Source organism: Sarcophilus harrisii, chromosome 2, assembly GCF_902635505.1.
Source record: "Sarcophilus harrisii chromosome 2, mSarHar1.11, whole genome shotgun sequence".
Taxonomy (NCBI): Eukaryota; Metazoa; Chordata; class Mammalia; order Dasyuromorphia; family Dasyuridae; genus Sarcophilus; species Sarcophilus harrisii.
Window position 1 is genome coordinate 31,214,739 of NC_045427.1, and position 23,030 is coordinate 31,237,768.

The 23,030-nt window shown below is 42.8% G+C and overlaps 1 protein-coding gene across 3 annotated transcripts in view; it reads right to left on the reverse strand.

Annotated features, from left to right (window-relative positions):
• The window catches only part of REEP1 (receptor accessory protein 1), a 125,155-nt gene extending 117,551 nt beyond the window's left edge, over positions 1-7,604 (reverse strand). Inside the window, exon 1 of one of the 3 annotated variants that reach the window (XM_031949798.1) lies at positions 7,059-7,603. In XM_031949798.1, the coding sequence (XP_031805658.1) occupies positions 7,059-7,090 (32 nt within the window). In that variant the 5' untranslated portion in view covers positions 7,091-7,603. Of the gene's footprint in view, positions 1-7,058 lie in introns of all 3 variants that reach the window. The other 2 variants (XM_031949797.1, XM_031949796.1) reach the window with 2 other exon arrangements.
• Between the last annotated feature and the right edge of the window lie 15,426 nt (positions 7,605-23,030).

Below are 23,030 nucleotides of genomic sequence, written 5' to 3' on the forward strand. Positions count from 1 at the left end.
CATTGTTTAAAAATGAGCCAAGCAGAAGTCTCTGGAGCTGTTCTCTGGAGACCTGCTGCCAAGATGACTTGGGAACATTAAACACTCTTTGAATCTGGTCATTTAACTACTTCCAAATTCAGCTGATTGCACCACCATTTCACTGATGGCTCTCCATCCTTTCCACAAGAAACGACGTGAGATACTTTACCAAATATCTAAAATCTAGGCAAACTCTATCTAGCCTGTACATTCACCCTCTTTGTCAATGGATTGATAGTGTTCCACTGCCCACTGGGTCAAGTGTCTTTAGGTTTCTTTTAAGCTCATGGAGTTCTATGAACTGTATCCAGGTAGCATTACCAAGTTTTCTGACCCAACAAGACCTGGATTGAAGGCTGTGTGACCATGAGTATGTCATGGACTTCTCAGTACCCCAGTTCTCTCAAACTATAAATCCCTTCTAGTTACTAATATGTTTGGGGGAGGATGTTTCCAATTAGACATTTCCTATCAATCGACAAACTCCAAATATATAAAACAGAAGTGAGGTTAACCTGGAAGGACTCATTCTAGCTGAAACGCTAGGCAAAGTGGGCACTTAATTGTCACTTACTGATTGACATAAAGTTTTGCTAGTTTTGTGATCATCGATTTCTTTTCTAAATTTTCAAGAATTTTCTCTTGAATTAACCATCTTTGAATTTTGCCAGGACTTACTGTCCATCTCATTGACCGATAGCTTCTCTGTCCCTGTGGACGCGTACACAATCAGCTTTTCTGCCTTCTTTGCCTCAAAGGCCAGAACTCCCAAATCTCCTTTGTATCTTAAGATCTAAGTACTTTTAAAATTCTTAGTTATGCTAACAATCTAAAGAGAGGAGAACAAAAGACAAGGGAGATATGTGATTAAACAAATAACTCCCCTTGACTCTTAGAGATCAGTTTAGGACAGAGTAAAGGGGTTCTTTTCCCGAGGAAATAATACTGGAGACTGATAGAAGAAATAGCTTCAGAGACAGCTTAGATAGAGTCATATGGTAGTTATTAAGGGAAATGGGGAATTGTAAAATTTAAATCTCTAAAGGGGCCTTTGAAGTCATTTAGTTCAACCTTTTCACTCTATAGATTAGGAAATGGAGGTTCAGGAAGTCTTAGGGATCAGAGACAACTTTATTGATTCATCATTCACTCCCTCTGGCAATATAAAGCCCTCTCTCCTCCTAATCTCTCTTTTCATCTATTTATGCCCTGGATGGTTTACTCGTCACTAATATGCTTGGGGGAGAACATTTCCAATTAGATATTCTCTATTAGGCTGCAAGGATTTATTTTTTATTTTTGTGTTTTTGAAAGGTAACTAGAGTTAAGTGATTTGCCCAGGATCACACATCTAGTAAATGTTAAGTGTCTGAGGCCACATTTGAATTCATGTCCTTCTGATTCCAAGACTGGTGCTCTATCCACTGCACCATCTAGCTGCCCCATCAAGCATTTATTAAGCATCAACTATACACTAGACTGCCAGTTATTGGGAATAAATTACAAAGAATAAAATATCTCCTACTTTTAAGGTCTTTTATTCTAAGGGAATAATAGAAAGGAAATTACCAAGCATTTATAAATATTTGCAGTATGAAAATAAAGAGAATAAATACATTTATTTGCAATAACTGCAAAGTAGTTAAATGCAAGGTAATTTGGGAGGAAGGTACGGGAAAATCAGGAAAGGCTATGTGGTCTTAGGGGAAGAAAGGGACCCTGGGAGATAGAAGGAGGAAGTGCATTCCTGGCAGTTAGCTGGCCAAAGACACGGAGAGGGGGAAATAGAGAGGGGAAATTGGCCTCAATTTGGCTAGACGGCAGAGTGCAAAGGAGGGAATAAAATCCAAATGGGACTGGAAAGATGGGTCAGGGCCAAGTTGTAGAGAACTTTAAAAGCTAAAAGGGGGATTTATATTTTATCACAGAGACAAAAGCAAGTCCCTGGAGTTGATTGAGTAGGGAAGTCACATGGTCAGAGCTGCACTTAGAGAAAATTACTACTTAGTTCAAATCTCAGATCTAGGCCAAACCTGTGTATTTATTTTTGTTTTGCTTTGTTTTGGGCCCAGATCTGAGGTTTTATCTATGTAGGGATTGTCGGTAGAGAAATTCTCTGCCCCATGAACATTGGCAGCTCATCTGTGATTTCCAATCAGACAATCTGAGACACTGGAGATAAAGTGACTTGGCCAGGGGACCAGAGTGCTGATGTCTGGGAAAGGAACTCTCTCAAAGGGAGATCACTGGCCCATGGTCACTGGCAAAGGCATCACTTGAGTCTAGGTCTACAAATGCAACCATCACTAAATCATGGCACCTCTCCCCTAAGAGAATATCGGTGCTATAGCAGAGAGTAGCAAGACATCATTAAAAACATGGAACAATTTCTTTGAGGCAGACCAACTCAGTCTTGTTTTGGGGCCAGCTCCTGTTTCCTCTGCAGTGATGTCCAAATTATATATATTGTTGTACCAGCTCATCGGGCTGCCCCTTCAACTGCACATATATTGTATTTATATATATGTAAGCCTGTGTTTCTATCTCCTGATAGAATACAAGCTCCTTGCCGGTAGGGACTGACTTACTTTTCCTTTTGGATTCCCCAGGGCTAGAACTGTGCTTAGAATATAGCTTGATAAATAAGTGCTTGTAAGTTAATTGACATCAGCACCAGGACAGTATGAATTTTTCACCCATTTAATTTTTCCTTTATGGATTATTCGGATGACAGTAAAATTGCCCCTGGATCTTATTGTAGGCATTCTCTTTTCTTCTTTCTTTTTAAAAAAAAAAAAAATGTTTTCATTCATGCTTTTAAAAATCAATGTCACATACTTAACACATATGGGACTAGGGGCCATCTAGGAGAGTGGGTGAAGGGAAGGAGGGGAAAAATTGAAACAAGTTTTTGCAAGGGTCAATGTTGAAAAATTACCCATGCATATGTTTTGTATATAAAAAGCTATAATTAAAAAAAAAATCAGTGTCATTTCCCAAGAACCATCTCCCTTGTTTAAAAAAAAAAAATGTTCAGTCAAACAAAACAAAGCAACATATTATTCATGTTGGAAAATGAATGCTTTTTTCACACCTATCATTCACTGCCTCCCTGTTGATAGCCTCCTTCAGGGCAGCAGCAAATAGGAATACAGTTATCCCTTCTACATCCAAAGGATTAGAGGCGTGGCACCCTAGAGATCTGGAAAATCTGTGTAAAAATGTTTTGGTCCTTCCTTTGTACCAGAGCATTCATTGATGTTATACAATATTATGCAGTTATTTTACATATTCCTGAATTTCTAAACTTTTTCTGTGTCATCTGCTGATTTTTGTATATCATCTATGGCTTCCGCAAAACTCCTCCCCAAATTCCCGTTTAATTTCTTACGCTGACGCACAATATCAAAACCACAATGAGGAAAGTCCCTGTGTAGAAGGAATAGCTGTGTCTGAAGAACTTCACCATCTAGATAGAACTCCTGGTCTGTCTGGATTTTGCACTGAATATCCTGAAAAACCACTGTCACCTTTGGTGATAATAGATCTTCCGAGGAATAATTTAATTGTGCTATTTTGTATAGAGGCAGCGAGACACATAATGGATAGAGAACTGCCTCAAAACAAAGAGGGCTGAGCTCAAAACCTGATCGATCCATCCTGACTGGTCAAACCACTTAGTGTTCTGGGTAATTCAAAGATCAGGTTGTAAAGAAGGAGCTGTTTCCTTACTAGGGATTCTCCATAATGAAATGAAATCCCAGGTTGCTGTCCAATCTTATTTTGAACAGCAACAGAAAACGCCCCAAGATCTCTCCAGATTCCTGGGAAGCAGCACAGCAGGGAAGAAATTCCAGCCTGTGTTTTGCTTATTTTTATATTCCCAGTGCTCTGCACGATACCTGACAATAATAAGCACTTAATAAATGTTTTTGACTGACTGATTGAATAACATCTAAGACCAATTTTCACCAGTTTTTGAGACACTTCTTAACTGATTAATCTCTCTGAGCCTCAGTTTACTTAGGTATACCTATGTATAAAATGAGATAATGGTAATTACATTAGGTATTAGGTACGCTAGGTAACTCATACTACTGTTGCCGGGATAATGATATCACCATCTTAAAAGCACAATAGAATTGTGAGTTATTATTATTAGAGGTCACCAAGAGGAAGCATTGTGATGAGGCAAGTGAAAAAGCTAACTGGGGCTGCAGTGAGAGACATAAAAGCTTCCTTGAACTTGGAGTGAGAGCCCTGCAGCCAGACAATACCCAGAACTGGGAGGTGAGAGCCCTGCAGTTGGACAATACCTAGAACTTGGAGGTGAGAGCCCTGTGGCCAGAGAATACCCAGAACATTGTGGCCAGTTCTGGGCAACACAATTTAAGAAAGGCATTGATAAACTAGAGTAGGGCAAGCAAGATGGAGAAGAAAATAGGCGTGTATTTATTAATCATCCAAGCATTGTGCCAAGAACTTTTTATAATGTTATCTCATTTGATTCTCACCATGACCCTAGGAGAAAGGTATTATTGCTATCTCCATTCCAACCGAGGAAACGGAGGCACACGGGTTAAATGATTTGCCAAGGTCACATAACTACCAGCATCTGCCCTTCTCTGTGCCCCTAGCTTCCTCTGAATCCTTGTCACATGAGAAGAAGGCTTGTGGGTTAGGGATCAAAATAGAGTCAGGAAGCACTGAGTTCAAATTTGACCTGAGTTACTCTGGGCAAGTCACTTAGCTCTGACTCATCTCTCAAATGAGCAGGAGAAGGAAATGGCAAACTACTCCAGCGTCTGCAGAAAAAACTCCAAATTAGGGTCACAAAGAGTTGGATACAATTAAACAACAATATGTTTATCCTATACTCCAGAAGCCCATGAGAGGAGCTGTGTTTAAATATCTGAAAGACTGGCACACTTAAGAGGGATTAGATTTGTTCTATTAGGTCCCAGAAGGAAAAATATGGAGCAATGAATACCTTGACCCTTGAGGTCAGGGAAAACCCCCAGAATGATGGCAAAGCGGAATGACTAGATCAGTGAGTGATAAGGTCCTTCCCCCTTCTAAAATTCTGTGATTCTCTAATTCCTCCACCTTTTCCAGCTTGTCCTCTGGAGGAGATTAGGATGTGAGCAGGCTGGGAATGTGACCACAGCCCCTCCCTCCCACCAAGGCCAAAATACTTCAGAGATCAAATGCCCCCTCTCAATTCCAGGGGATCCTTATCCTCATGACCCTCCTGGCAGATAAGATCCGAGAACTACTCTGTGATGGGGAAAGGATGCCCCAGAGAATCAGAAAATGAATCAGACCCTCCCAGTGGCCCGCAGCTCTGCTGCCCTGTATTATTCATGCCCAGCTCTCCAATCCATATGAAATCGTCTAAATATTTAACATGCCTCCTGGAATAACACACAAACCTAACAGCAGTCAGCAACAGCTGCAGATGGGCCCAGATCAAATGACTTGGGGGCCAAAAGGGAAAGAGACCAACCCGTCTTGGTCTGGAAAGCCTAGAAAAATGGCAGATGCTAAGCAGTGATGACCAGCCCTTCCAGCCCCGGAATGGGACGAGCTACTCTTTTATGTATCTCCAGAGAGAAGAAAGGGGAAAACAAGGAAGATTCATTAGGATAGAATGAGAGTCTTGGCAATAGGCTGGAAGAATCAGAGAAGGATATTGTATCAAAGACCCCATGGTACATTTCCCTCAGACAAAGGAAAGCCCCGAGGCCTTCTCAGAGCTGACTTCTTCCATTCCGAAAGGCAGATCGAAGATCAGAGCTGCTACCGTGCGGGAGGGCGAAATGGATGCGGACAGAGATGTACAAGATGAAAATGTCACACCCAGACGCATCAGGGCCGTTTCCAAAGAGAAAATAAGTCATGGGAGACTCAGCGCTGCCCCTGAGAAGTGACCCCCCCCCCCCCCCCCCCATGCGTCTCTGAAGCTCGGAGAAAGACAGGGAACACACCCTTTGGAGTATTCCCACAGGTTCCTTCCCTTCCCCTCCCCTCCATCATCCTCTCAAGCCACAGCGCCCTTTGGGTCCCAATTGTCATTGTCTTCCTGTCACTGGGGAAGGCGCTCCCGTGCGACACATTCCTGCAGACCCGCAAAGTAGCCGCGTCGCCCCTGCACCCCACCCAGCTCCCGTCCCCGCCGGGGCGCTTCCAGCAGGGAGCCCTCCCCCGGCATTGCCCCACAAGGCGAGGGGGTCATTAGGATGCAGAAAACAGAGGGGACACCGCGATCTGTCGTTTTGCAAGACATAAAGGTCATTAAAAAAAATAAATAAATAACCAGACAACAACAGGGGAGAAAAAAAAATCCACCACCCAAGGAGAGCCCCGCCTCCGCCGCCGTCTCCCCCACCCAGTCTCCGGGCGGACCCCTCAGGGCAGCGCCCCCTAGTCAGTTTCCAGCCCCCGGCTGTCAATTTCTCTCGACAAAGCTTGTTGGCCGGCACTGGACAAACCCAGCCGGATATTTCTCTTAAAGAAGGTGGACTGACTGAATTGCTGCCCGGGCCCTCCCCCCCCCCCCCCCCCGACCCTCGACCCCCGCCATCCGCAACAAAACCGACAAACAAAAAGCCCAGCCCGGGAAAACAAAGACCCGGGGAGGGAAGGGGGTGGGGGTGGGCGGCAGCCCTCAAAGAGGAGGAAGACTCTGGCCACCCCAGGGCAAAGAAATCCATCCACCTCCTCCAGCCCGCGGGGTCCCCCTCGTGCCCTCCTCCCGCAGCAGGGAGCCCTTTGAAATGCTCCCGCAAGGCACCGGGCTTCCCGCAGAAACAGGGTGCGCCTCTGCCCCGCTCCCCCAATGCAGCACCCGCGTGCCCCGCCTTGCTCCTGCCCTCTCCCGACTCCCGGTGCCCACAGCCCCGCTCCTTTCTGTACCTCCCCTCCTAAATTTAGCGGCGCCGCCGGGTATTAATAGCCGAGGCTCGGCGGGGCCCGGCAGGGGCAGGGCGCGCGAGACGCGGGCTGCCCCCCGGGCGAGAGGAAGGAAGCCTACTTACACCACCAGCCTGGAGATGATCCAGGACACCATGGCGGGGGGCACGGTGCGGCGAGGCGAGGCGAGGAGAGGCAGCGGCGGCCAAGGCTGGCCCGGCCCGGCCTGGGCGCAGGGCGCGACGAGGAGGCGGCTGGCTGTGGGCGCCGGGGCTCCGGGCACGTCTCTGGCTCCGTCCGGCTGCTACAGCCACACTGAGCGGCCCCGCGGCTCAGCCATTAGCAGGGCGCGCAGTCAGCGCAGCCGCGGCAGGTTCCCAGGACGGCGGCAGCGGCGGCTCCTGCCCCCGGGGGACCTGGGCGGCGGCGGCCGAGCCCGCGATTGGGCAGCGCGCGCGGGCGGGCGAGAGCCGGGGGCGCTGGCGGCACGCCGCGCAGAGCCAGCGTCCGCGCCCTGGCACCTCGAGGGACCCCGGGCCAGCCCCCGGCCGCCTGCACCCACGAGCTGTCAAAGTGCGGGCGGAGGCAGCCGCCGGCTGGAGAGGGGTGTGAGGAGAGGGCGGGCCTCCCCTCGGCTCCCCTCTCCTCCCCTCCGCATGTGTGCAGGCACGCACACACGCGCGCACGCACACAGCACACACACACACACACACACACACACACACACACACACTTGTGGCAGGGGCGAGAGCGTAGCGTCAAAAATGGAACTGAGGAGTCATTGAGACCAACCCCCTGAATTTCCAGGGGGGAAACTGAGGCACAGAGAGTTCCAGGACTTGCCCAGAGACACTTAGCTAGTTTAATATCTCCGAGTCCAGTGGCCTTTTCTATCCTAACAAGCTGTGTGACACAGGACAAGTTACTTAACTACTCTGGGAGGGTGTCGTCGCAGCCTCCCATCTCCTCTTACTTGGAGACTATGCCGGGAGACTAGCATGCCCTCACTCCCCGCCCCCACCTTTAGGATCAGTGGTCAGCTGAACCCCCACCTCCAGCTAAGTAACTTTCCTGATTAGCCCCTCCCCCGGTGGTCCCGGGGCTTTCCACTAAATTCTGTCGCACTAATTTTGTTTATAGAGTGGCTACTCAGGCGAATGGGTAATGGAGTCTGCCCACCTGGCTTCAAATCCCCCTTCAATCACAACCTGTGTGACCTTGGGCACTTAACTTTCTAAATATTGTCACTTAATATCTATGTATGAAGATGCCTTCCACTAAGAGGCTTCTGCGATTCTCTCTAGCTCTCTGCTCCTGTATAAATTGTCTTCCTGGATAGATTATAAGTTCCTTGAGGGCAGGCTCTTTTCCCCCATTTTTTGTGCCCAGCACATTGACCGACATTTGTTGTTGTTCAGTGTGTCCGACCCCATTTGGAGTTTTCTTGGCAGAGATAATGGAGTATTTCCTTCTCAGGTTCATTTTACAGAGGAGGAAACTGAGGCAAATAGGATTAAATGCCTTGTCCAAGATTACACAGCTAATAAATGTCTGAAGCCAGATTTCAATTGCGGAAGGTGAGTAACTCGGCCATCTAACTGCCTGACACATAGTAGGTGCTTAATAAAATTAGACCAGGAAATTGATGCAAAAATATCATTTTACTTTGAGATAAAAATGTTCATCCCACTATCTCTATTTTCTTTGCCAGACAGATTTTTTTAAAGTCCTGTTGGCTTGGATCTTCCACATATTCCTGGTCCTTCTCCTATTAATTGAGATGTTGTTCTGTGAAGGGAAAAATAATACCTGTAGGACGTACCTACCTCATAAGGTTGGCTGGAGGCTCAAATGAGGTCACCTATGAAGCATTTTATAGACTTTAAAGCAACACAGAAGACTCTGTTTTTATTCTTACATGATCACAATGTTATTTTCAGCTAAATGAGATGGAGCCAGGAGGCTCAATTAATTGACAAGCATTATTATAGAGCAGGGATGTAACAAAAAAGCAAAAACATCGCTCCCCTAGAGAAGCTTACCCTCTCATAGAGAAGATGGAACATAGAGATGGACAAGTACTTGCATACATGTAAATGATATCCATAAAGCATATGTGTTTATGTGTGAAGAAGGCAAGAACCTTTCATTTCATTGGTGGGATCACTCCCCCACTAAGACGAATGGCAAATCAGTGTGTGTGTGTATGTATCACAATACTTATTGTGCATATGCATCACAATAATTGGCTGCTATTTCACACTAGCTTTGGGTGTATTGTGTCTTGTGACCTTCACAACAGCCCTGGAAGGAACTGAGGGTATTATTTTAACACTGCTTTAGAGATAAGGAAAACAGTCCATCTGTCACTCAGACAACAAGATGCTGAATAGGGAAGGGATTTAATAATAGCTGCTAACATTTAGGGCTTTAAAGCTTGCCAAAAGCTTTACTTATTTGTCTCATTGATCCTTACAAAACCAGTATGGTGGGTAATCCAGATGTTATTATGACTACCTATATATCCATCCCCAATCTCTTCTTGAGCCTCAATCCATCTTCCTTTGCCCTTTGGACATTTCAAATCGGCCATCCTATAAACATCTCAAATTCAACATGGCCAGAGCAGAACTCATTGTCTTTTCCCCAAATCACTCATTTTCCAAATTTCCCATTTCTGTCAAAGGCACTGCCATTCTTCCAGTCTCTCAGAATGACACCCCACTTTCTCTCATTCCACATTTCCAATCAGATGCTAAGCCTGATGTTTCTTCCTCAGCACATTTTTACTCTTACAATAGCCATCATCTTTTTCAGGCCCAGATCACCTCTTGCCTAGATTATTCCAACTGCCTTAAATTTTCCCCCATTCCTATGCCAGTGATTTTCTTTTTCTTTCTTTCTTTTTCTTTCTTTCTTTTTCTTTCTTTCTTTCTTTTTTTCTTTCTTTCTTTCTTCCTCTTTCTCTTTCTTTCTTTCTCTTTCTTTTTCTTTCTTTCTTTTTTCCTTTCTTTCTTTCTTTTTTGCTGAGTCAGTTGGGGTTAAGTGACTTGCCCAAGGTTACATGGCTAAGAAGTGTTAAGTGTCTGAGGCCAGATTTCAGGGCTAGTGGTCTATCCACTACACCAAATAACTGCCTCCGAAATGACTTTTTTTAAGCACAGATCTGACTGTGGCAGGAATGAATGCCCTCCTTATCTCAGCCTCAGAGAATTTCCTTTTCCTTCAAAAGGCGACTCAAGAACTTCTTTGTAAAAACTTCCCTAACCCTCCCCATCCCCAACATCTGAAGCCCTCCCTTTCCAACTCTCTTATACTTAATTACTTTTTAATTTATTATTTTTATCTTTATCCTGCATATTGTCCACCTATCCTTATTATCTCTGTTTAGAAAACAAACTCCTTATTAGATGTCCTTGTTTGCCCTTCATCCTCAAAGAGGAATGACATCATGAGGGTGATGTCTTGACTTGCAAGTGAGTTACATTTAAGTGAGACAGAGCTTCGCAAAGTCATCAGCCTTCTTAGGGATTATTCCTTTTCTGTATTTGTATCTCCTGCATCTATACAGAGCCTGGCACCCAGGAGATACATAATAAATGGCTGTTAATTGATTGATCTGGTCCAGCCTTCAAATTTTACAGATGAGAAATTTGAAGCTTAGGGAACTTTAAAACTTCTAAAGGTTAAGTGACCTGGGGCCTAGAGCTAGCTAGTAGTAGAATCATGATCAGAACACAAGTCTCCAAAAATTTAATAATAAGTCATGAGCATAGGGAACTTCAGGTACAGGAGAATCCCTCCATCAGTTCTATCTGTGTTGTTTAGGGTTTATTTTTGAATGGGACCTGAGACACCATGGGTGACATCTAGACTTGTGTGTGAATTGGATCGAAATGAATTCAGCGAGGCTCAGCCTAACGCTCTCTTCCAGAATCACTGAAATCGAGTGGCAAGACAAAATCAAGATGGCTGGCAATGACTTGGGATGCAATGAGTAACCCTGGTATCTTCAATATCTGACCAAATTTAGGGTATGACTCCTGATGCACAAAAGTTAAGTGACTTGCCCAGACTCCTGAAGTAATAAAGATCAGAGGTGGGGCAGTGGATAGAGCACCAACCCTGAAATCAGGAGGACCTGAGTTCAAATCTGGTCTTAATAACACATCCTAGCTGTGCGACTCTGGGCAAGTCACTTAACCCCAATTGCCTCAGGAAAAAAAAAAAAAGAAAAAAGATCAGAGGTGGGGGTGTGAACCCAGAGATTTTTGACACAAAAACTAGCACTCCATCCACTTACTATTCCACGATAGCAATTTATACTTGTCCTGGTCATCCTTCCACCTGCCCAACCACTGTTTAGGATCAGGGTTTTGCTGAATTGTCATCAAGATCATGCCCCCTAACTGAAGGTGTTCCCAGGACTTTGACAGAGACCCTCTTCTCTTACATATCTCCATTTGGTCTCTTACTGACTTTATCAATGATTATCATGGATTTGTCATCTCCAAGTTGATGACCCCCCCATGTTTACATAACCAATTTGCCTTTTCCTCAAACTTTAGTCTACATCACAAATTGCCTATTGCACATTTCAAATTTAATGTCCTGGAGCCATATTGATCTCTACATGTCCAAAACAGAACTTATTTGTTCCTCCAAATCTACCCCTTTTCCTCATCTCCAGTTGAAGATACCTCTGATCTTCCAATCTCCCAGGTTTCCCAGGTTTCTTGGTTGCATCCTTACTTCCTCACTCTCTCCCTCACTACAAGCAAATTGTCGTGGGCTGATTCAACCTCCTCAGTATCTCTTGATTCCATCCCCGCCCCAATCTCCATTCACTAGACTCCAATCACTTCTCACCTGAGCTACTTCAGGAGCCTTTCAATAGGTCATCTTTCCTCAAGTGTCTCACCTGTCCAATACATCCTCCAACACCTCTGTCATTCTTAAAGCACTCAGCTAAGGTTCTAGAAAATCCCAAATGAGGAAACTTTCTTTTCCAACGTGGGTTAGTATCTTGTATAGTTTGGGATACTTGTCTGGAGCAGGGCATCTTAAACTTTTCCCATTCACAACCCCTTTTTCCCAAGAAATTTTTACATGACCCTGGGGTATATAGTTATATAAAATAGATATCTAAGTCAAAAATTTACTGATATTAAATCATAAAGAAATTTATTTTAAAACAATTCTTTAGTATACATATAATTTTGCTATTTATTAAAGACAAAAGCAAATGTGCATGCTGAGTTTATATATATACACATATGTGTGTGTGTATTTCTCCCCCCCACCCACGATGTAATTTTGGGGATGTAATCACAGATGACAAGATATTGAGATGGTAATAGTGTTAAGAACCAGTAATCCCACCAGGCAGTATGAAAATACTGTGTCTGATTAAGTCAGAAGCAGCAATGGGATTGACTGAGCGAGTGGGGATTGGGAGTGGGGGCTGGAAATGAAAAAAAAAAAAACTGGTCCAATTCCTTGGGCTTTTAATAGCTAAGTTCAGGTTTCTTTTGTGATAATAAATTAAGCCATCTCTCTGCCTCAATGCTAACTTAGCCTTTAACTACTGAATGGGTGTGGTCTTAAATAAACCAGGACCTGGGAAAGATCTTAGTTTAAAAAGACCAAGTTCTCCCACTGCATCCAGGGCCATCTTCAGTCTTCTGATTTATGTCTTGCCCCTGGACCCAGATGGTTCTGGAGGAGAAAGTGAGACTGGTGACTTTGCACAGCTCTCCCTCACTTAAATCTATTTCACCTGCAAGTCAAGACATCATCCTCTTGCCGTCTTTGGTCTTCTTAGAGAACTAAGGATGAACAACAAAAAACTAAGCCCAGCAAAGAGCCAGCATTCATCAATTGAGGCTGGAGCCAGCAGTAAAGGAAGAGTTCAGTCCTTCCTTCAGCCTTTCAGGGGCAATAAGGGGAATTTGATTATCTTCCCCACCTTTTCCCGGTCCATCTTGACTATGTCAGTTAGCATCAGAGCTACTCACCCAGAGGGAGACACCCAGGACTTACCAGAGACAATACCTATCTAGTGATTGTTAAATTTTCAGCATGAGTATTTACACTTGGAAATCAGCAAACACTACAAATCAAGGCTTATTTTTTTTTAATTGCTAATTGTATAGACTTCTACAAGTGAGAGAAAATGTCAGTGATGAAGATTAAATTTAAAATTGTGTCTGGAATATATTTTGCAGGAGGGGAAGTGTTAAACATTTACCAGCAATCCCCTGGAGATACCCCACCCAGCAGCTGAGAAAGCAGAGACACAGACACTAGACAGATACAGACTCATATAGAGATCAGCCACTCAAGGCTGAATAAAGGTTTAGGATGGTGATCTCTGGCAAAAGAAAGAAAGGAACAAGGGAAAGGAGAGAGGGAAAGAGGGAGGAAAGAAGGAAGAAAGGAAGGGAAGGAGGAAGGGAGGGAGGGAGGAAAGGAAGGAGAGAAGAAAGGAGGGAGGGAGGAAGAAAGAGAGGGAGGGAGGAAGAGAGGGAGGAAGGGAGGGAAAGAAGGAGGGAGGAAGGAAGGAAGGAAGGAAGGAAGGAAGGAAGGAAGGAAGGAAGGAAGGAAGGAAGGAAGGAATCAAGAGAAAACTATCACTAGCTATGGACATGGAAGTCTGAAAATGCCCAAAGCCCAGGAGCCTAGTAGAGAGGTTGTACCCAGGGATGAGTCTTTCCACAGGAAAGAAAGGACTCCTGGACCCCACAATTCCAGAGCCGGGAGATACTGCACAGTCACATGTGTTCCCTAGAATCTCATCCCTCCTCCATTCAAATTCTCTCCTGGACCTCTTCCTTTAATTTGGTAGCAAATGACCCTGGCAAGCCTCCCTCCCTGTTTCGTGCCTTGGTTGATAATAATAATCACAGACTTGTTAAACAAAATGATCTCTGTGGCCGCATCCTTTGAGGAAACTTGTGCAATTTTGCCATGTGAATGGGGAAAACTCTAATGAAGATCCTCTAAGAGACATTTGTCTTTACTGAATCAAATGGCTTTTTATCCAGGTAGCAGACAGGGAACACAGTGGGATTTTGTCTTCTCCACACATTGCAGTCTCTGTAAAGACGGAATCTGCTATAGAATAGACTTCCTGAAAGCCTGGCTTTTCCCTTCTTAAGCCATCAAATTAACATGGACACTTCAAATATGTCTTCTCCCTTCTCAAAAAACACCCTTGTGTCTTTCAGATAAAGTCAAAACCCTTTCATTTAGAACTCTAGGCTCTCTACAATTTGATCCAGCCAACTTTTCTCACTTGATCTTTCACTTTAAAGCAACAACAAAAATAGAAAATATATCTCTGATTTTCCTTTTGAAAATTTATTTGGGGAGAGGGAAGATACACACATGAAAAAAAGAAAAAGAAAAAAAACTAGTAATGAATGCAAACTAATATCAACACAGTGACAGTGTGATCTACATGTAAGGGCTAAGGATGGAATGGGAGAATACAGGGAAGTAATATAATGTCCAGATCAAGGGATGATGTGATAGAGTCCATGACATACCATCTAGTTATACAACATTTAGAACATTATCATCAACTCTGGGTACCATATTTTAGAAGAAATATTGAACAATTGAGAGAGAAGTGTGCTAATAGATTCATGATGTTCTGTTTGCTCCATTCCATTTTTCATCAGGTCCACTCCTTGAGAGTTAAGAGGCAGTAGATTTGGGAGACAGAAAATTAAGTTTGAAGCCAAGAAGACTTGAATTGAAGTTTGATATATCAGTTGGAGACTGATATATAAGGGTATGTCACTTACCTCTTGATGCCATAAACAACTCTCTAAGCCTAATCCAGAATGCTGGATTCTGTCTCCCTTTGTAGTAACCAGCTGAGAGTTAGATTTGTGCCCAGATGCTATTCTGACATAGACCCCTCAATTGCAAGTCCAGTTTGCCAGAACCAGCACTGACTTCTGTGTTGTCTGCTCCTGCAAATTTCTAACTGTATATGTGTATGTGTGTGTGTTCCTTTATGCACACATGCATGTACACAAACATGCTTGTGCAACCCAGATAGAAGAGTATCTCTGTTGCCCTTTTATATCTTTGCTGGGCTCCTAGAAGAGCTTCCATGTCACCATTTTAACCAGAATACTTATAAGTCATGGGTACACATCTTCCAGCCCATTGGTTTCCATAGCAAGATGTCTCTGGGTGGGGTTGCATAAATAATGCCAGTTCTTCATTTTAGAAATACACTTTTCATCATGCTAAAAAAGGGCCTTCCATGCCTCTAACTTGAAATATAAATGAGGACAATATATGGCAAAATATTTTCAGGATGTATTGAAATAGGTATGTTGTTATTATTTTTATGGTTTATATGATTAATTATCTTTTCCTAATGAGAAAGAGCAATTAATTTGGAATCAGAGGACATGGGTTCAAATCCTAGCTCCACTCTTTATGCAATAGTAAATCTTGTTTGACCTTGAGCTCTATGTCTCAGCTTCTCCTCATGTAAAGCTAGATAATGTCTAATACCCTTTGTAGTTCTAAATTTCTAATCCTATGATCAATGGACTCTCCTCACAACTCTGGTTTGAATCTTAGTCAATTAATTATTGGTCAATAAGATCAATTATTTCCTGGTTATATTATTGTAATCTCCTTGAAAATATTTTATTTAAAAGGCTTGTCTCAATATTTATTCATGAAATTCATCTGTTGTACTCTTTCTCTGCTCTGTCTCTTCCTGTTTTGGGTACTAGGACCATATTTGTCTCTTTCTTCTCTGAATTTGCCCAAGACATCTATTATATTTGGAATGGACTTCCTCTTCAATTCTGCATCTCAGAATCTTCATTTTCCTCAGTTCAGGAGCCATCCATCTTCTACACAAATATTTCCCTGCTCCCTCCTAGTTGTCAATGTTCTTTCCCTTCAGTTTATCTTAAAGATACTCAAATGTGTACACGTGCATTCTCCAGGAGAATAATATATCTTTGTGATATAAGCAGGATGAAGAAAACAACATATGTGATGACTACCTAAATGCAAATGAAAAGAATAATAACAACCAAAACAAAACTGAATGCCATGTAATGAGAGTGCCCAAGCTTGGTCCCAAAAAGAGGTGAAAAAAAGACTTTCCTCACTTCTCTGGAGGCAATGTAGAAAATAGTGTATGTTATTAGTAGCTGGTTTATCGTCTGGCTTTGCTGAATTACTTTTCTTCCTCTTGTTTATTCTTTATTACAAGATGATATAAAAACAAAATTTATCAATTATTAAATGATACCTAACATTTATATAGAGCCTCCTGTATGTCAGCCCTATGCTAAGGTGTTTTGATCCTCACAACAAGCCTGGGAGGTAGGTTCTAGTATTATTCCCATTTGGGGGCATCCCAGGAGGACTAATACCTCTGGTATGAGAGTTGCAGAGCCCTTCTCAGGGCTGATATTCCACTTTTGGTGTCCACCTGATTCGCCCAACTCTTGTGATTCCAAGAACTATAGTATGTGCAGGGGACACATTCTGGTAAGTCACTCTGCTATATGGGAAAGCAGGTTGAGGGTAACCAGCAGGCCACAAACTTGTCAGTGAGTTAAGGGAATGTCTACTCCAAACATGTGAAGACTCCTTGGTGGAATGGATGGGTGAGAACAACAGGCAGCTGAAATGGGCTCTGTGAAGAGTTTAAAACGCGGTCAGACGTAAAAGACCCAAAGGTCATCCACTGCAGACTTTTATCTCTTCAATAACTTTGGAAGAGAGAATGAGGCTAATAACTTTGTTCAATTCTGTCCCACTTAAATCCAGTTCACCCACGAATCAAACCATCATCTTTCATGTTATTGTTCTTCTTCAAAAATGAGGGACAAACAAAAATAAAAAAAAAAATTTAATGAAAAGCAAATAACAATCCCCATTTTTAGGGAGTTAGGTGATTTAAGTTACAATAAAAATTAATTAAAAAGAAAAGCAGAATGTAATCTCCCTAAAGGCTGGGAGTGTTTCCTTTTGTCTCTGTATTCTCTAGCACCTAGCACAAGACCTTGAACATAGTAATTGCAAAATAAACATTGAAATGAGATGAAAAAGAAAAGAAACTATAATTTTTAAGTGAAATAATCATTCTTAAGGAATTAAAAGAGGAAGGAAATAGTGCCTACTATATTTGCAAATATATTCTTAGTTGATCCTCACAACAAACCTAGGAGGTAGGTACTTTTATTCCCCCTTAACAGGTGAGGAAACTGAGACAGACAAAGTTGAAAGTACCTTGTCCAGGACTGAGCGGCTAGTAAATATCTAAAACTAAGATTGGCACTCTCATTTTCCTGACTCCAAGACCACCACTAATGCTACCTTGTTGTCTCTATTTCTCCATGATGAATAGATACACTTCTCCCAACACAAATCAAAAGCCTTCTAAACCCTTAGTATTAAATGATGTTTTAGGAGTTCCTGTGGTCTCCAAAATTAATCTGGCAGCTTCCTTACTGATGAAGAGATGGTTCTCAGAAGACAGATACAAAGTTCATGCCAGGAAAACTTTTCTGCTTGCTAGGACCTACTAGAGCTGGCCCAGCTTTCAGGAACATGGGGTCATCCCCATATCACAAGGAGGCATCAGGGTAAGATTTAGTAGAGAAAAATATTAACAGTGTTTCATAATAACAATAAGATTGTAGGGACTAGCCCTATAATTTCATTGGTAAAGGCAACCTGCAGATGAAGAAATTCCATCTTCCAAAGCAGATCATGATAACTGGTAATAATAATAATGATATTTGTCTTTTTATCTTTATATATTCATATAATTTATTTACATAATATTTATAAGTATTTATTTATATAATGCCTACTATATACCAGCTATTCTGCTAAGCACTTCACAAATATTATCTTGTTTGAGAATCACAACCGTGGGAAGTAGGTATTATTATTACCTCCATTGTACGGATGTGGAAACTGAGGCAGCGGTTAAGTGACTTGTTTAGTATCATATAAGAAGAGAATGTTTGAGATTAAATTTGAACTTTTCTTCCTGACTCTAGTACCGATAAACAGTCTAGCCATTCATTGTACCTCCTAGCTGCTAAAAGTCAGTGCTTTCTTTGAAATGTATGTCTTAGAGTTTCTGCACACAGACAGGCAACAACCATTAGAAGTGGAGAGCAGGACCCCTCTGTGGTGCAAGATGGCTGATTTCTGGAGGCAGGTTCACTAAGTCTGCTAGCCACTCTCTAGCTCTATTATACTAAGAGGGTCAAACTCTTTATCCCTTTGAGGAGAAGACCTGGGAGGGAAATGTCCAGCCCATGGGGTTCTCAGATGACTAAGGATTTCTCTTCCAGTTTTTCCATTCTTTAGATGACCATCCTGTCTCCTCTGTAGTGATTACTGTGGTTGGACCTACCACGGAGGTCCCCTGGGAATCTTCCCAGGACTGGGCTTATATTGGTCAAGGTGCCATTACAAGTAAAATGTGTCTCTTTCTTTTTTTTTCCCCTTGAGGCAATTGGGGTTAAGTGACTTGTCCAAGGCCACACAGCTAGGAAGTGTTAAGTGTCTGAGGTCACATTTGAACTGAGGTCCTCCTGACTTCAGGGCTGGTGCTCTATCTATTGCTCCACCCAGCTATCCCTTTAAGTCTTTATTTATTCTATTATTTATTTATTTTTGTCACTTGTGGGACCTTGGTCAAATTCATTTAACCTCTGAGTCTCAATTTCTTCGCAATAAAATGTGAGAATTGTACTAGGCCTTTAAAGCAGAGTGTCTTAAACTTTTTCCATTAGCAATCTCTTTTCTCCAGGAAATTTTTATACAACCTGGGTACATAGGTATCTAAAATAGATACACAAATCAAATATTTACTGATAACAAATCACAATTTTGTGATTCCCCCTCCACATTCAGTTATACAATCCTAATGGGGTTGTGACCCACAATTTAAGAAGCTTTGTTCTAGACTGCCCTACAATTCTCAGTCTATCATCCAATGACCTTTAATTTCCCAATCTCCCATTCCCCATCTCCTTTAATCCTAACCATCTAAAACAATTCACTGACCAGACAAAACAATTTATCTGTTGGAGAGAGGTCATGCATCTTAAGCTTGAGTCCCCTCCCTGCTTTGGACTCTGCAGGCTGGCCATCCGACTTATCCCAGAATCCATTAACCCACTTTTATTGCTGTGGCTATTCAGTCATGTCTGACTCTCTGTGACCCCGTTTGGGGTTTTCTTGGCAGAGGTTTGCCATTTCCTTTTTTTTTTTTTTTTTTTTTTTTAATTTAATAGCCTTTTATTTATAGGATATATACGTGGGTAACTTTACAGCATTAACAATTGCCAAACCTCTTGTTCCAATTTTTCACCTCTTACCCCCACCCCCACCCCCTCCCCTAAATGGTTTGCCATTTCCTTAATCCACACACTAATAACCTAATATTCACCAGTCCCTTTCTACTAAGATCAGTAGCCAACAACACATTGCTTAATCCAGATCCATCAGTATATTGCCAAGTCCATTGACCATTGATTGCTTTGTTCTTAGTGATGTCTCAGAAATTAGAACTGCTGACTAGGCCCAGACATTAGCTCTCAACCTTTCTAGAGTCTTGACCCTGGGGGCTCAGAGTAATTGAGTTTTATGATCCTCTGAGATAAGGACACCACAAATTCTGCAAACCTTAAATGGCGGTTGTTATTGTTATAGCTTTATTCATCACTCCGTTCGACCCTAGGAGAGAATGGGTTGCTGGGACTTTCAAAAACCTTGCCACCAAGTCCAAAAGCTTTGTTCTGTCGATGAGACTGCAGCTTGCTTTTCTACATAGGCTAGAAACACTAAATAATCAGTTCTGCTTTAACAGGTTTTATGACTGCCTTAAAAATCACTGCTCTAGGCAAACCCAAGCTATAAAAACTACAGGGTTTATAGAGAAAATAGAATTAGGCGCAACACTCAGAAATTTCATCAGTGATATATAAAAAAGATCATTGTTGAAGAGAAACTGTGGGGACAGAATATGGATCACAACATGGTCTTTTCACTTTTTTTTGGTTGTTTGCTTGCACTTTGTATTCTTTCCCATTTTTTTTTTCCTTTTTGATCTGATTTTTCTTGTGCAGCATGCTAATTGTGGAAATGTGTATAGAAGAATTACACATGTTTAACATATATTGGATTACTTGCAATCTAGGGGAGGGGGTGGGGAGGCAGGGAAGGAGAAAAACATTTAGAATAAGGTTTTACAAAAGTGAATTTTGAAAATTATCTATGCATAGGCTTTGAAAATAAAAAGCTTTGTAGAAAAAAGAAAAAGAAAATAAATAAGAGAAAAAAGAAAAAGATCATGGTTGTTCAGTCATGGCTGACTCTTCATGATTGTGTTTGGAGTTTTCTTGGCAAAGATACCGATGTGATTTGCCATTTTCTTCCCCGGCTCATTTTATGGATGAGATAACTGAGATGAACAGAGTTAAGTGATTTAGTTGCCCAGCACTACATGGCTAATAAGTGTCTATGGTTGGATTTGAATTCAGATCTTCCAGGATTCTATCTACTATGTCCCTTAATTGTACATAAATAAACAAACAAATAAATAAATAAGATAGGAACCTAAGAAAAATAGTAAGAAATACATTAATATTATAATTAATAGTAGTGGAGTCTTGGACTGCTGCTCTCCATCCCCACAGGCCAGGGTAGCAAAGTCAACAGGTATGAGTGAAAGGGTAGCTTCAATGGGTTACAAATAACAGATGTGAGGACCAAGGCAGAAAGTAAGGGGATCGGACAGGGTTTGCTTGGGCGAGATCTTTTCCACCTACAGGTCCTACTGCATCAGAACACACACACACACACACACACACACACACACACATACATACGTATGTATGTACATATATATGAAGGAAACTTTAAGCATTTATTAAGTGCTTGCTACATGCAGGCACTAAGTGCTTTATAGATATTATCTCACCCTCACAATCATCCTGGGAGATATGTACTACGGTTACCTCCATTTTACAGGTGAGGAAACAAGCTGACGGAGGATAAATGTCCGAGTCTTTGGTCCAGAGCACTACCCACTGTGCTACCCAGCTGTCTAGTGGAGAAGAAGGAAGGAGAGACAAAAAGCTGAGCGTCAGCAAAAGAAGAGCATAGACAATTCACATGTGCACTGCACTTCTCAGGGGACAAGGAAGTTCTGACCTCTCTCCTTTGAACTCTGATTCCTCCATCAGTAGCCCAGAGGCTGGCTAGAAGTAGGCACTTAATATGATTTGATTTGTAATAATACAGGGAAGTTGATGGTGGAGGTATTTCTGTCTCTTTTTTGTAGGTGAGGAAACAGGTTTGTCCAAAGTCACTGAGAAGGAGGAAGAAGAGAAAAGGAGGAGGAGGAGGAGGAGGAGGAGGAGGAGGAGGAGGAGACCAAACATTTGTAAAACACTTCATTTGCAAAGCTCTTCATGTGGCACTCTATTTTATTGATCCTCACAACAATCCTACCAGGGGGGATGATATTATTAGCCCATTTTACAGATAGGGAAAACTGAGGCTGAGAGATTATGTGACATACTTAGGGTCCCACAAGCCAATAAGCATCTGAGACAAGATTCAAAGTCTGAACTTCCTGACTCCAACCTCTCTCCAGCCAGTAACCCATCCCCTAGAACCCTTGGTCACCAAGAGTCCCTCGGGAACTTGTCCTTTGAATCAGAAAGTGGGAGCATCTCCATTCTCCACCATTCAGCTGTCCATGCTCCCCTCCCCAGTCTCCCTCGCTCCAGCTTTCACCCCCAGTCCCAGGCTCACAGCCGCATTCTCTGGCATGGGCTTTCTCCTCCAATTCCCTGGAACTCTTTTCCCGATGACTCTCAGGTGGCAGCTGCTGGGCTCCCACCCAGTTCCATTCCAGCCTCCTAAGCCACCCATCCACCCAGCCCGGCCCTGAGGCTCCTTCCTGGGGAGACCTGGATCCCAACACCCCCACCCCCCCCCCACCCCCGCCTCATCCTCTCCCCACGGCAAGGGTTTAATCCCAGGCTCATGATTTCCTACTGCCACAGCAGAAATGGAGGGGAAATCAGCTGCAACCGGTCACTACTTTTGCTCTCTCTCTCTCTTTTCCTTTTCAGCCCCATGAAGTGTCAAGCTGGGGAAAGCAGGCTTGCTCTCTGGGACTTCTGATTCCAAGACAAGTTACGCAATCAATCAACCAGCATTTATTTAGTGCCTACTATGTACAGGAGTTTTGAAGACAAAGGGAAACAATCCATAAAGAGTTTACATCCTATGGAGGAGACAGACTTTGTTGCTGTTTGTCCCTAGTTCTGGAGGAGGACCATGACATGGGGAGGTGATAACATAACATGCAAGAAATTTGTATTGAAGTGAGGAAGGGCTAGGCAAGGTACCCACCTCACTTACCCACCTCACTCTCCCCTCCAGAGCCATCTGGGTCCAGTGGCCAGAAGAGATCAAGGACTGCCCTGGAGGCAATAAAATATCTTGGTCTTTTTTTTTTCTTTTTTGCTGAGACAATTGGGGTTAAGTGACTTGCTCAGGGTCACACAGTCAGGAAGTGTTAAGTATCTGAGGTCAGATTTGAATTCAGGTCCTCCTGATTTCAGGGCTAGTGCTCTATCCATTACACCATCTAGCTGCCCCTGACCTTGATCTTTTTTAAACTAAGATTTTCAGTAAGTTTCAGTTTGATTGAGGCTGCGACCACTCAGTGATTAAGGCTGGGTAGCAACTGAGACAAAGAATCTCCTCTTTCATCTGGTCCAAAAAAGAAAATCTAAACCAATCAATCTGGAAGGGAAAGACCCTCAGGTTTTCTGACCAAAGCAGAGGAGACAACATATGCATATATGGCTAAATACAAAATAAGGTGGTCACGCGGTACAGTGGAGAGAGAATGGGGCCTGGAGTCAGGAAGACTCATCTCATCTTCCTGAGTTCAAATCCAGCCTCAGATACTTCCCAGCTATGTGACCCTGGGCATGTCACTTAATCCTTACCTCAGTTTTCTCATTTATAAATTGAGCTGGGGAAGAAAATGGCAGACCACT